The 12,917-nt window shown below is 37.0% G+C and overlaps 1 protein-coding gene across 1 annotated transcript in view; it reads left to right on the forward strand.

Moving 5' to 3' along the window:
• LOC106876157 (uncharacterized) overlaps positions 1–12,917 on the forward strand; it is a 301,548-nt gene that overhangs the window by 187,735 nt on the left and 100,896 nt on the right. The window contains exons 95-115 of the mRNA XM_089355802.1: positions 189–362; positions 1,208–1,384; positions 1,585–1,758; positions 2,068–2,241; positions 2,447–2,620; positions 3,474–3,650; positions 3,851–4,024; positions 4,334–4,507; positions 4,713–4,886; positions 5,742–5,918; positions 6,119–6,292; positions 6,602–6,775; positions 6,981–7,154; positions 8,018–8,194; positions 8,395–8,568; positions 8,878–9,051; positions 9,257–9,430; positions 10,663–10,836; positions 11,146–11,319; positions 11,525–11,698; positions 12,568–12,744. Coding sequence (XP_089211928.1) covers positions 189–362; positions 1,208–1,384; positions 1,585–1,758; positions 2,068–2,241; positions 2,447–2,620; positions 3,474–3,650; positions 3,851–4,024; positions 4,334–4,507; positions 4,713–4,886; positions 5,742–5,918; positions 6,119–6,292; positions 6,602–6,775; positions 6,981–7,154; positions 8,018–8,194; positions 8,395–8,568; positions 8,878–9,051; positions 9,257–9,430; positions 10,663–10,836; positions 11,146–11,319; positions 11,525–11,698; positions 12,568–12,744 — 3,669 coding nt within the window. The remainder of the gene's footprint in view (positions 1–188; positions 363–1,207; positions 1,385–1,584; positions 1,759–2,067; positions 2,242–2,446; positions 2,621–3,473; positions 3,651–3,850; positions 4,025–4,333; positions 4,508–4,712; positions 4,887–5,741; positions 5,919–6,118; positions 6,293–6,601; positions 6,776–6,980; positions 7,155–8,017; positions 8,195–8,394; positions 8,569–8,877; positions 9,052–9,256; positions 9,431–10,662; positions 10,837–11,145; positions 11,320–11,524; positions 11,699–12,567; positions 12,745–12,917) is intronic.

Raw genomic sequence — 12,917 nt, forward strand, 5'->3', positions numbered from 1 at the left:
ACTGCCGCTTGTGCGTAAACGGCGCCTTAAATATAAATTATAATATCTCTGAAATATAATGTTAATGCGTAACAATTTCATTTTTTAAATTGAATATGATTGTCATTTTGAAATTGTGTTAGAATTTAAAGTAAAATTTTCACGAAGTCATCCTGGTGCTAGTGAATGCTGTCGATTTGGTTTGATAGATGTGAAATCAGCGACTTCACTCAGAGACCGGTTAACAGAATTGATGCAAGCGAAAGATGCTGCAGGATTGGACAAAGCCATATCGGAATGTGAATCGGCAGAATATCCTGAACTTGGACCTCACTTGCGCAAAGCCCGGGATGTACTTGAAACACTGGGTGGTGGGCGTGGAGGTTAGATATGGTTTCTATTTTTGATGAGATTTCGAGTGCAAATGCCCAAATTTAATGTCATATTACCTGGAGAAATTGTGAGATTCTATGACTAGTAAATGAAATGTAATATAAAATCTAGCACGTTGGAAATCTTTTACAATGATATCAAGATTACAATGCATGGATGAGTGCAGAAGCTTGCGTTTGTGAAGGCAATATATATAATTTCATTATATTAGTATTCAGAAAAACGCACACAAAGACACACACAAATACACACACTGAAACACAGACATACACACACACGCAGACACATGAACACACACACACACACACAAACAAACATGCACATTGCACAAACGCACACACCACATCTACATTTTATATATACGATGTAATTATATATCACTTGCAATACGTTCTATAACGTCCGATAAATTCGCTTCCAATACATTCTATATTTACGATATGGAGACATGTCTGCAGCACTTAATGGAACAGATACATCATCGTCCTGTAATTCCCGCTTTCGCCTGATCTTCCCATCAATCTAACAACGTTTGTCAAAGCAATGATTTTGTGGAGAAATATTTACGTGTATGTCATGGTTGAACACTTTAAGTGTGTCCATCCGTTCGTGTGTGTGTGTATGCGTGTTTGTGTGTTTGTGTGAAAGTGTGTTTTTCCGTGTGTTTCTGTGTGTTTCTATGTGTTTGTGTATGATCCTGTATGTGGGTATATTTGCAAACGGATGTTTTTGCTTCTATTTTTTCCACTTTGGTATTGTGTTCATGACATCAGTAAGGATATATACAGAAATTTTTTCCGAGTTTGTTTATTGCTCTGTTAAAATACTCTGTCAGGGACGAAGACGCCTGAATCACTTCGCCGAAAACTAAAGTCTGCTATGAAGCAGGGAGATAAAGATACATTGGACAAAGTAATTCACGAATGCATTGCTGCTGGAATGCCAGAACTAGACGTAGACATAAGCGTTGCTCGAGACTTATTGAAAGACGTTAAAATTTCTCCTCCAAAAGGTACATAGCATTTATTTTGCTTTCAAACGCCTATTGAACTAATAGAATATTATACATTCTTCTATTATGATATGGAGACATCATTTGAAACCGCCTCTTTTATGAGGCTATTGAAACTTTTCATTAATAATTATGTTTACCGATGAATGGTGTGTTTGATACACGAAGTTAGTATAACGTGCATAAACTTCCTTTGCCAGACATGAAAACCGTCGAAAGTTTACGAGATGAGCTAGAAAAAGCGACGAAACTGAAAGACAAAGTAGCTCTCAGGCAAATCATTGAAGACTGTGAAGGCGTTGCATATCCTGAATTGAGTTGGGATCTGTCAAAAGCGAGAGACACACTAGAAAGCTTAGGAGGTGGACGCGGAGGTTAGATATTTGAAATATTGTTGCCTATAGAAAAGTATATATATCTAACACATGACAATTTATGTAAGCAAAACGTATGAATGTTCTGTAAACGTGATTCAGTCGAAAAGGCTACACGATATGTAATATTGCGGCAGTATTTCAATTGAACGTTCATGGAATTACATGTGTATTACATTTGCAACGAACGTAATCGTACTAATAAGTGGCTCTCCTTCTAAAATGATCTAAGATAATGCTGTGACTATTTCATCGATGTATGTTTGGCAGAATGTCTTCCAATTTACATTGTTTAATGTTTTTCACTAGGATATAAATCGGCTGATAGCCTACGTGGTAAGCTGAAGGAAGCAGTTGAAGCGAAAGACAAAGGGTATTTACAAAAGATTGTACAAGAAAGCGTGTCTGCCGGAATGCCAGAGCTGAATGACGATATCTTGAAAGCTCGAAGTGTGTTAGACATACTTGAAGGTGGATCTGGAGGTTAGCACATGCATTTAACTGCCGCTTGTGCGTAAACGGCGCCTTAAATATAAATTATAATATCTCTGAAATATAATGTTAATGCGTAACAATTTCATTTTTTAAATTGAATATGATTGTCATTTTGAAATTGTGTTAGAATTTAAAGTAAAATTTTCACGAAGTCATCCTGGTGCTAGTGAATGCTGTCGATTTGGTTTGATAGATGTGAAATCAGCTACTTCACTCAGAGACCGGTTAACAGAATTGATGCAAGCGAAAGATGCTGCAGGATTGGACAAAGCCATATCGGAATGTGAATCGGCAGAATATCCTGAACTTGGACCTCACTTGCGCAAAGCCCGGGATGTACTTGAAACACTGGGTGGTGGGCGTGGAGGTTAGATATGGTTTCTATTTTTGATGAGATTTCGAGTGCAAATGCCCAAATTTAATGTCATATTACCTGGAGAAATTGTGAGATTCTATGACTAGTAAATGAAATGTAATATAAAATCTAGCACGTTGGAAATCTTTTACAATGATATCAGGATTACAATGCATGGATGAGTACAGAAGCTTGCGTTTGTGAAGGCAATATATATAATTTCATTATATTAGTATTCAGAAAAACGCACACAAAGACACACACAAATACACACACTGAAACACAGACATACACACACACGCAGACACATGAACACACACACACACACACACACACACAAACAAACATGCACATTGCACAAACGCACACACCACATCTACATTTTATATATACGATGTAATTATATATCACTTGCAATACGTTCTATAACGTCCGATAAATTCGCTTCCAATACATTCTATATTTACGATATGGAGACATGTCTGCAGCACTTAATGGAACAGATACATCATCGTCCTGTAATTCCCGCTTTCGCCTGTTCTTCCCATCAATCTAACAACGTTTGTCAAAGCAATGATTTTGTGGAGAAATATTTACGTGTATGTCATGGTTGAACACTTTAAGTGTGTCCATCCGTGCGTGTGTGTGTGTATGCGTGTTTGTGTGTTTGTGTGAAAGTGTGTTTTTCCGTGTGTTTCTGTGTGTTTCTATGTGTTTGTGTATGATCCTGTATGTGGGTATATTTGCAAACGGATGTTTTTGCTTCTATTTTTTCCACTTTGGTATTGTGTTCATGACATCAGTAAAGATATATACAGAAATTTTTTCCGAGTTTGTTTATTGCTCTGTTAAAATACTCTGTCAGGGACGAAGACGCCTGAATCACTTCGCCGAAAACTAAAGTCTGCTATGAAGCAGGGAGATAAAGATACATTGGACAAAGTAATTCACGAATGCATTGCTGCTGGAATGCCAGAACTAGACGTAGACATAAGCGTTGCTCGAGACTTATTGAAAGACGTTAAAATTTCTCCTCCAAAAGGTACATAGCATTTATTTTGCTTTCAAACGCCTATTGAACTAATAGAATATTATACATTCTTCTATTATGATATGGAGACATCATTTGAAACCGCCTCTTTTATGAGGCTATTGAAACTTTTCATTAATAATTATGTTTACCGATGAATGGTGTGTTTGATACACGAAGTTAGTATAACGTGCATAAACTTCCTTTGCCAGACATGAAAACCGTCGAAAGTTTACGAGATGAGCTAGAAAAAGCGACGAAACTGAAAGACAAAGTAGCTCTCAGGCAAATCATTGAAGACTGTGAAGGCGTTGCATATCCTGAATTGAGTTGGGATCTGTCAAAAGCGAGAGACACACTAGAAAGCTTAGGAGGTGGACGCGGAGGTTAGATATTTGAAATATTGTTGCCTATAGAAAAGTATATATATCTAACACATGACAATTTATGTAAGCAAAACGTATGAATGTTCTGTAAACGTGATTCAGTCGAAAAGGCTACACGATATGTAATATTGCGGCAGTATTTCAATTGAACGTTCATGGAATTACATGTGTATTACATTTGCAACGAACGTAATCGTACTAATAAGTGGCTCTCCTTCTAAAATGATCTAAGATAATGCTGTGACTATTTCATCGATGTATGTTTGGCAGAATGTCTTCCAATTTACATTGTTTAATGTTTTTCACTAGGATATAAATCGGCTGATAGCCTACGTGGTAAGCTGAAGGAAGCAGTTGAAGCGAAAGACAAAGGGTATTTACAAAAGATTGTACAAGAAAGCGTGTCTGCCGGAATGCCAGAGCTGAATGACGATATCTTGAAAGCTCGAAGTGTGTTAGACATACTTGAAGGTGGATCTGGAGGTTAGCACATGCATTCAACTGCCGCTTGTGCGTAAACGGCGCCTTAAATATAAATTATAATATCTCTGAAATATAATGTTAATGCGTAACAATTTCATTTTTTAAATTGAATATGATTGTCATTTTGAAATTGTGTTAGAATTTAAAGTAAACTTTTCACGAAGTCATCCTGGTGCTAGTGAATGCTGTCGATTTGGTTTGATAGATGTGAAATCAGCTACTTCACTCAGAGACCGGTTAACAGAATTGATGCAAGCGAAAGATGCTGCAGGATTGGACAAAGCCATATCGGAATGTGAATCGGCAGAATATCCTGAACTTGGACCTCACTTGCGCAAAGCCCGGGATGTACTTGAAACACTGGGTGGTGGGCGTGGAGGTTAGATATGGTTTCTATTTTTGATGAGATTTCGAGTGCAAATGCCCAAATTTAATGTCATATTACCTGGAGAAATTGTGAGATTCTATGACTAGTAAATGAAATGTAATATAAAATCTAGCACGTTGGAAATCTTTTACAATGATATCAAGATTACAATGCATGGATGAGTACAGAAGCTTGCGTTTGTGAAGGCAATATATATAATTTCATTATATTAGTATTCAGAAAAACGCACACAAAGACACACACAAATACACACACTGAAACACAGACATACACACACACGCAGACACATGAACACACACACACACACACACACACACACAAACAAACATGCACATTGCACAAACGCACACACCACATCTACATTTTATATATACGATGTAATTATATATCACTTGCAATACGTTCTATAACGTCCGATAAATTCGCTTCCAATACATTCTATATTTACGATATGGAGACATGTCTGCAGCACTTAATGGAACAGATACATCATCGTCCTGTAATTCCCGCTTTCGCCTGTTCTTCCCATCAATCTAACAACGTTTGTCAAAGCAATGATTTTGTGGAGAAATATTTACGTGTATGTCATGGGTGAACACTTTAAGTGTGTCCATCCGTGCGTGTGTGTGTGTATGCGTGTTTGTGTGTTTGTGTGAAAGTGTGTTTTTCCGTGTGTTTCTGTGTGTTTCTATGTGTTTGTGTATGATCCTGTATGTGGGTATATTTGCAAACGGATGTTTTTGCTTCTATTTTTTCCACTTTGGTATTGTGTTCATGACATCAGTAAAGATATATACAGAAATTTTTTCCGAGTTTGTTTATTGCTCTGTTAAAATACTCTGTCAGGGACGAAGACGCCTGAATCACTTCGCCGAAAACTAAAGTCTGCTATGAAGCAGGGAGATAAAGATACATTGGACAAAGTAATTCACGAATGCATTGCTGCTGGAATGCCAGAACTAGACGTAGACATAAGCGTTGCTCGAGACTTATTGAAAGACGTTAAAATTTCTCCTCCAAAAGGTACATAGCATTTATTTTGCTTTCAAACGCCTATTGAACTAATAGAATATTATACATTCTTCTATTATGATATGGAGACATCATTTGAAACCGCCTCTTTTATGAGGCTATTGAAACTTTTCATTAATAAATATGTTTACCGATGAATGGTGTGTTTGATACACGAAGTTAGTATAACGTGCATAAACTTCCTTTGCCAGACATGAAAACCGTCGAAAGTTTACGAGATGAGCTAGAAAAAGCGACGAAACTGAAAGACAAAGTAGCTCTCAGGCAAATCATTGAAGACTGTGAAGGCGTTGCATATCCTGAATTGAGTTGGGATCTGTCAAAAGCGAGAGACACACTAGAAAGCTTAGGAGGTGGACGCGGAGGTTAGATATTTGAAATATTGTTGCCTATAGAAAAGTATATATATCTAACACATGACAATTTATGTAAGCAAAACGTATGAATGTTCTGTAAACGTAATTCAGTCGAAAAGGCTACACGATATGTAATATTGCGGCAGTATTTCAATTGAACGTTCATGGAATTACATGTGTATTACATTTGCAACGAACGTAATCGTACTAATAAGTGGCTCTCCTTCTAAAATGATCTAAGATAATGCTTTGACTATTTCATCGATGTATGTTTGACAGAATGTCTTCCAATTTACATTGTTTAATGTTTTTCACTAGGATATAAATCGGCTGATAGCCTACGTGGTAAGCTGAAGGAAGCAGTTGAAGCGAAAGACAAAGGGTATTTACAAAAGATTGTACAAGAAAGCGTGTCTGCCGGAATGCCAGAGCTGAATGACGATATCTTGAAAGCTCGAAGTGTGTTAGACATACTTGAAGGTGGATCTGGAGGTTAGCACATGCATTTAACTGCCGCTTGTGCGTAAACGGCGCCTTAAATATAAATTATAATATCTCTGAAATATAATGTTAATGCGTAACAATTTCATTTTTTAAATTGAATATGATTGTCATTTTGAAATTGTGTTAGAATTTAAAGTAAAATTTTCACGAAGTCATCCTGGTGCTAGTGAATGCTGTCGATTTGGTTTGATAGATGTGAAATCAGCTACTTCACTCAGAGACCGGTTAACAGAATTGATGCAAGCGAAAGATGCTGCAGGATTGGACAAAGCCATATCGGAATGTGAATCGGCAGAATATCCTGAACTTGGACCTCACTTGCGCAAAGCCCGGGATGTACTTGAAACACTGGGTGGTGGGCGTGGAGGTTAGATATGGTTTCTATTTTTGATGAGATTTCGAGTGCAAATGCCCAAATTTAATGTCATATTACCTGGAGAAATTGTGAGATTCTATGACTAGTAAATGAAATGTAATATAAAATCTAGCACGTTGGAAATCTTTTACAATGATATCAAGATTACAATGCATGGATGAGTACAGAAGCTTGCGTTTGTGAAGGCAATATATATAATTTCATTATATTAGTATTCAGAAAAACGCACACAAAGACACACACAAATACACACACTGAAACACAGACATACACACACACGCAGACACATGCACACACACACACACACACACACACACTCAGACACACAAACAAACATGCACATTGCACAAACGCACACACCACATCTACATTTTATATATACGATGTAATTATATATCACTTGCAATACGTTCTATAACGTCCGATAAATTCGCTTCCAATACATTCTATATTTACGATATGGAGACATGTCTGCAGCACTTAATGGAACAGATACATCATCGTCCTGTAATTCCCGCTTTCGCCTGATCTTCCCATCAATGTAACAACGTTTGTCAAAGCAATGATTTTGTGGAGAAATATTTACGTGTATGTCATGGTTGAACACTTTAAGTGTGTCCATCCGTTCGTGTGTTTGTGTATGCGTGTTTGTGTGTTTGTGTGAAAGTGTGTTTTTCCGTGTGTTTCTGTGTGTTTCTATGTGTTTGTGTATGATCCTGTATGTGGGTATATTTGCAAACGGATGTTTTTGCTTCTATTTTTTCCACTTTGGTATTGTGTTCATGACATCAGTAAAGATATATACAGAAATTTTTTCCGAGTTTGTTTATTGCTCTGTTAAAATACTCTGTCAGGGACGAAGACGCCTGAATCACTTCGCCGAAAACTAAAGTCTGCTATGAAGCAGGGAGATAAAGATACATTGGACAAAGTAATTCACGAATGCATTGCTGCTGGAATGCCAGAACTAGACGTATACATAAGCGTTGCTCGAGACTTATTGAAAGACGTTAAAATTTCTCCTCCAAAAGGTACATAGCATTTATTTTGCTTTCAAACGCCTATTGAACTAATAGAATATTATACATTCTTCTATTATGATATGGAGACATCATTTGAAACCGCCTCTTTTATGAGGCTATTGAAACTTTTCATTAATAATTATGTTTACCGATGAATGGTGTGTTTGATACACGAAGTTAGTATAACGTGCATAAACTTCCTTTGCCAGACATGAAAACCGTCGAAAGTTTACGAGATGAGCTAGAACAAGCGACGAAACTGAAAGACAAAGTAGCTCTCAGGCAAATCATTGAAGACTGTGAAGGCGTTGCATATCCTGAATTGAGTTGGGATCTGTCAAAAGCGAGAGACACACTAGAAAGCTTAGGAGGTGGACGCGGAGGTTAGATATTTGAAATATTGTTGCCTATAGAAAAGTATATATATCTAACACATGACAATTTATGTAAGCAAAACGTATGAATGTTCTGTAAACGTGATTCAGTCGAAAAGGCTACACGATATGTAATATTGCGGCAGTATTTCAATTGAACGTTCATGGAATTACATGTGTATTACATTTGCAACGAACGTAATCGTACTAATAAGTGGCTCTCCTTCTAAAATGATCTAAGATAATGCTTTGACTATTTCATCGATGTATGTTTGACAGAATGTCTTCCAATTTACATTGTTTAATGTTTTTCACTAGGATATAAATCGGCTGATAGCCTACGTGGTAAGCTGAAGGAAGCAGTTGAAGCGAAAGACAAAGGGTATTTACAAAAGATTGTACAAGAAAGCGTGTCTGCCGGAATGCCAGAGCTGAATGACGATATCTTGAAAGCTCGAAGTGTGTTAGACATACTTGAAGGTGGATCTGGAGGTTAGCACATGCATTCAACTGCCGCTTGTGCGTAAACGGCGCCTTAAATATAAATTATAATATCTCTGAAATATAATGTTAATGCGTAACAATTTCATTTTTTAAATTGAATATGATTGTCATTTTGAAATTGTGTTAGAATTTAAAGTAAAATTTTCACGAAGTCATCCTGGTGCTAGTGAATGCTGTCGATTTGGTTTGATAGATGTGAAATCAGCTACTTCACTCAGAGACCGGTTAACAGAATTGATGCAAGCGAAAGATGCTGCAGGATTGGACAAAGCCATATCGGAATGTGAATCGGCAGAATATCCTGAACTTGGACCTCACTTGCGCAAAGCCCGGGATGTACTTGAAACACTGGGTGGTGGGCGTGGAGGTTAGATATGGTTTCTATTTTTGATGAGATTTCGAGTGCAAATGCCCAAATTTAATGTCATATTACCTGGAGAAATTGTGAGATTCTATGACTAGTAAATGAAATGTAATATAAAATCTAGCACGTTGGAAATCTTTTACAATGATATCAAGATTACAATGCATGGATGAGTACAGAAGCTTGCGTTTGTGAAGGCAATATATATAATTTCATTATATTAGTATTCAGAAAAACGCACACAAAGACACACACAAATACACACACTGAAACACAGACATACACACACACGCAGACACATGAACACACACACACACACACACACACACACAAACAAACATGCACATTGCACAAACGCACACACCACATCTACATTTTATATATACGATGTAATTATATATCACTTGCAATACGTTCTATAACGTCCGATAAATTCGCTTCCAATACATTCTATATTTACGATATGGAGACATGTCTGCAGCACTTAATGGAACAGATACATCATCGTCCTGTAATTCCCGCTTTCGCCTGTTCTTCCCATCAATCTAACAACGTTTGTCAAAGCAATGATTTTGTGGAGAAATATTTACGTGTATGTCATGGTTGAACACTTTAAGTGTGTCCATCCGTGCGTGTGTGTGTGTATGCGTGTTTGTGTGTTTGTGTGAAAGTGTGTTTTTCCGTGTGTTTCTGTGTGTTTCTATGTGTTTGTGTATGATCCTGTATGTGGGTATATTTGCAAACGGATGTTTTTGCTTCTATTTTTTCCACTTTGGTATTGTGTTCATGACATCAGTAAAGATATATACAGAAATTTTTTCCGAGTTTGTTTATTGCTCTGTTAAAATACTCTGTCAGGGACGAAGACGCCTGAATCACTTCGCCGAAAACTAAAGTCTGCTATGAAGCAGGGAGATAAAGATACATTGGACAAAGTAATTCACGAATGCATTGCTGCTGGAATGCCAGAACTAGACGTAGACATAAGCGTTGCTCGAGACTTATTGAAAGACGTTAAAATTTCTCCTCCAAAAGGTACATAGCATTTATTTTGCTTTCAAACGCCTATTGAACTAATAGAATATTATACATTCTTCTATTATGATATGGAGACATCATTTGAAACCGCCTCTTTTATGAGGCTATTGAAACTTTTCATTAATAAATATGTTTACCGATGAATGGTGTGTTTGATACACGAAGTTAGTATAACGTGCATAAACTTCCTTTGCCAGACATGAAAACCGTCGAAAGTTTACGAGATGAGCTAGAAAAAGCGACGAAACTGAAAGACAAAGTAGCTCTCAGGCAAATCATTGAAGACTGTGAAGGCGTTGCATATCCTGAATTGAGTTGGGATCTGTCAAAAGCGAGAGACACACTAGAAAGCTTAGGAGGTGGACGCGGAGGTTAGATATTTGAAATATTGTTGCCTATAGAAAAGTATATATATCTAACACATGACAATTTATGTAAGCAAAACGTATGAATGTTCTGTAAACGTAATTCAGTCGAAAAGGCTACACGATATGTAATATTGCGGCAGTATTTCAATTGAACGTTCATGGAATTACATGTGTATTACATTTGCAACGAACGTAATCGTACTAATAAGTGGCTCTCCTTCTAAAATGATCTAAGATAATGCTTTGACTATTTCATCGATGTATGTTTGACAGAATGTCTTCCAATTTACATTGTTTAATGTTTTTCACTAGGATATAAATCGGCTGATAGCCTACGTGGTAAGCTGAAGGAAGCAGTTGAAGCGAAAGACAAAGGGTATTTACAAAAGATTGTACAAGAAAGCGTGTCTGCCGGAATGCCAGAGCTGAATGACGATATCTTGAAAGCTCGAAGTGTGTTAGACATACTTGAAGGTGGATCTGGAGGTTAGCACATGCATTTAACTGCCGCTTGTGCGTAAACGGCGCCTTAAATATAAATTATAATATCTCTGAAATATAATGTTAATGCGTAACAATTTCATTTTTTAAATTGAATATGATTGTCATTTTGAAATTGTGTTAGAATTTAAAGTAAAATTTTCACGAAGTCATCCTGGTGCTAGTGAATGCTGTCGATTTGGTTTGATAGATGTGAAATCAGCTACTTCACTCAGAGACCGGTTAACAGAATTGATGCAAGCGAAAGATGCTGCAGGATTGGACAAAGCCATATCGGAATGTGAATCGGCAGAATATCCTGAACTTGGACCTCACTTGCGCAAAGCCCGGGATGTACTTGAAACACTGGGTGGTGGGCGTGGAGGTTAGATATGGTTTCTATTTTTGATGAGATTTCGAGTGCAAATGCCCAAATTTAATGTCATATTACCTGGAGAAATTGTGAGATTCTATGACTAGTAAATGAAATGTAATATAAAATCTAGCACGTTGGAAATCTTTTACAATGATATCAAGATTACAATGCATGGATGAGTACAGAAGCTTGCGTTTGTGAAGGCAATATATATAATTTCATTATATTAGTATTCAGAAAAACGCACACAAAGACACACACAAATACACACACTGAAACACAGACATACACACACACGCAGACACATGCACACACACACACACACACACACACACACTCAGACACACACACAAACAAACATGCACAATACACAAACGCACACACCACATCTACATTTTATATATACGATGTAATTATATATCACTTGCAATACGTTCTATAGCGTCCGATAAATTCGCTTCCAATACATTCTATATTTACGATATGGAGACATGTCTGCAGCACTTAATGGAACAGATACATCATCGTCCTGTATTTCCCGCTTTCGCTTGTTCTTCCCATAAATCTAACAACGTTTGTCAAAGCAATGATTTTGTGGAGAAATATTTACGTGTATGTCATGGTTGAACACTTTAAGTGTGTCCATCCGTGCGTGTGTGTGTGTATGCGTGTTTGTGTGTTTGTGTGAAAGTGTGTTTTTCCGTGTGTTTCTGTGTGTTTCTATGTGTTTGTGTATGATCCTGTATGTGGGTATATTTGCAAACGGATGTTTTTGCTTCTATTTTTTCCACTTTGGTATTGTGTTCATGACATCAGTAAAGATATATACAGAAATTTTTTCCGAGTTTGTTTATTGCTCTGTTAAAATACTCTGTCAGGGACGAAGACGCCTGAATCACTTCGCCGAAAACTAAAGTCTGCTATGAAGCAGGGAGATAAAGATACATTGGACAAAGTAATTCACGAATGCATTGCTGCTGGAATGCCAGAACTAGACGTAGACATAAGCGTTGCTCGAGACTTATTGAAAGACGTTAAAATTTCTCCTCCAAAAGGTACATAGCATTTATTTTGCTTTCAAACGCCTATTGAACTAATAGAATATTATACATTCTTCTATTATGATATGGAGACATCATTTGAAACCGCCTCTTTTATGAGGCTATTGAAACTTTTCATTAATAATTATGTTTACCGATGAATGGTGTGTTTGATACACGAAGTTAGT

The sequence above is a fragment of the Octopus bimaculoides genome, chromosome 7, assembly GCF_046866305.1.
Source record: "Octopus bimaculoides isolate indiv1 chromosome 7, ASM4686630v1, whole genome shotgun sequence".
Taxonomy (NCBI): domain Eukaryota; kingdom Metazoa; phylum Mollusca; class Cephalopoda; order Octopoda; family Octopodidae; genus Octopus; species Octopus bimaculoides.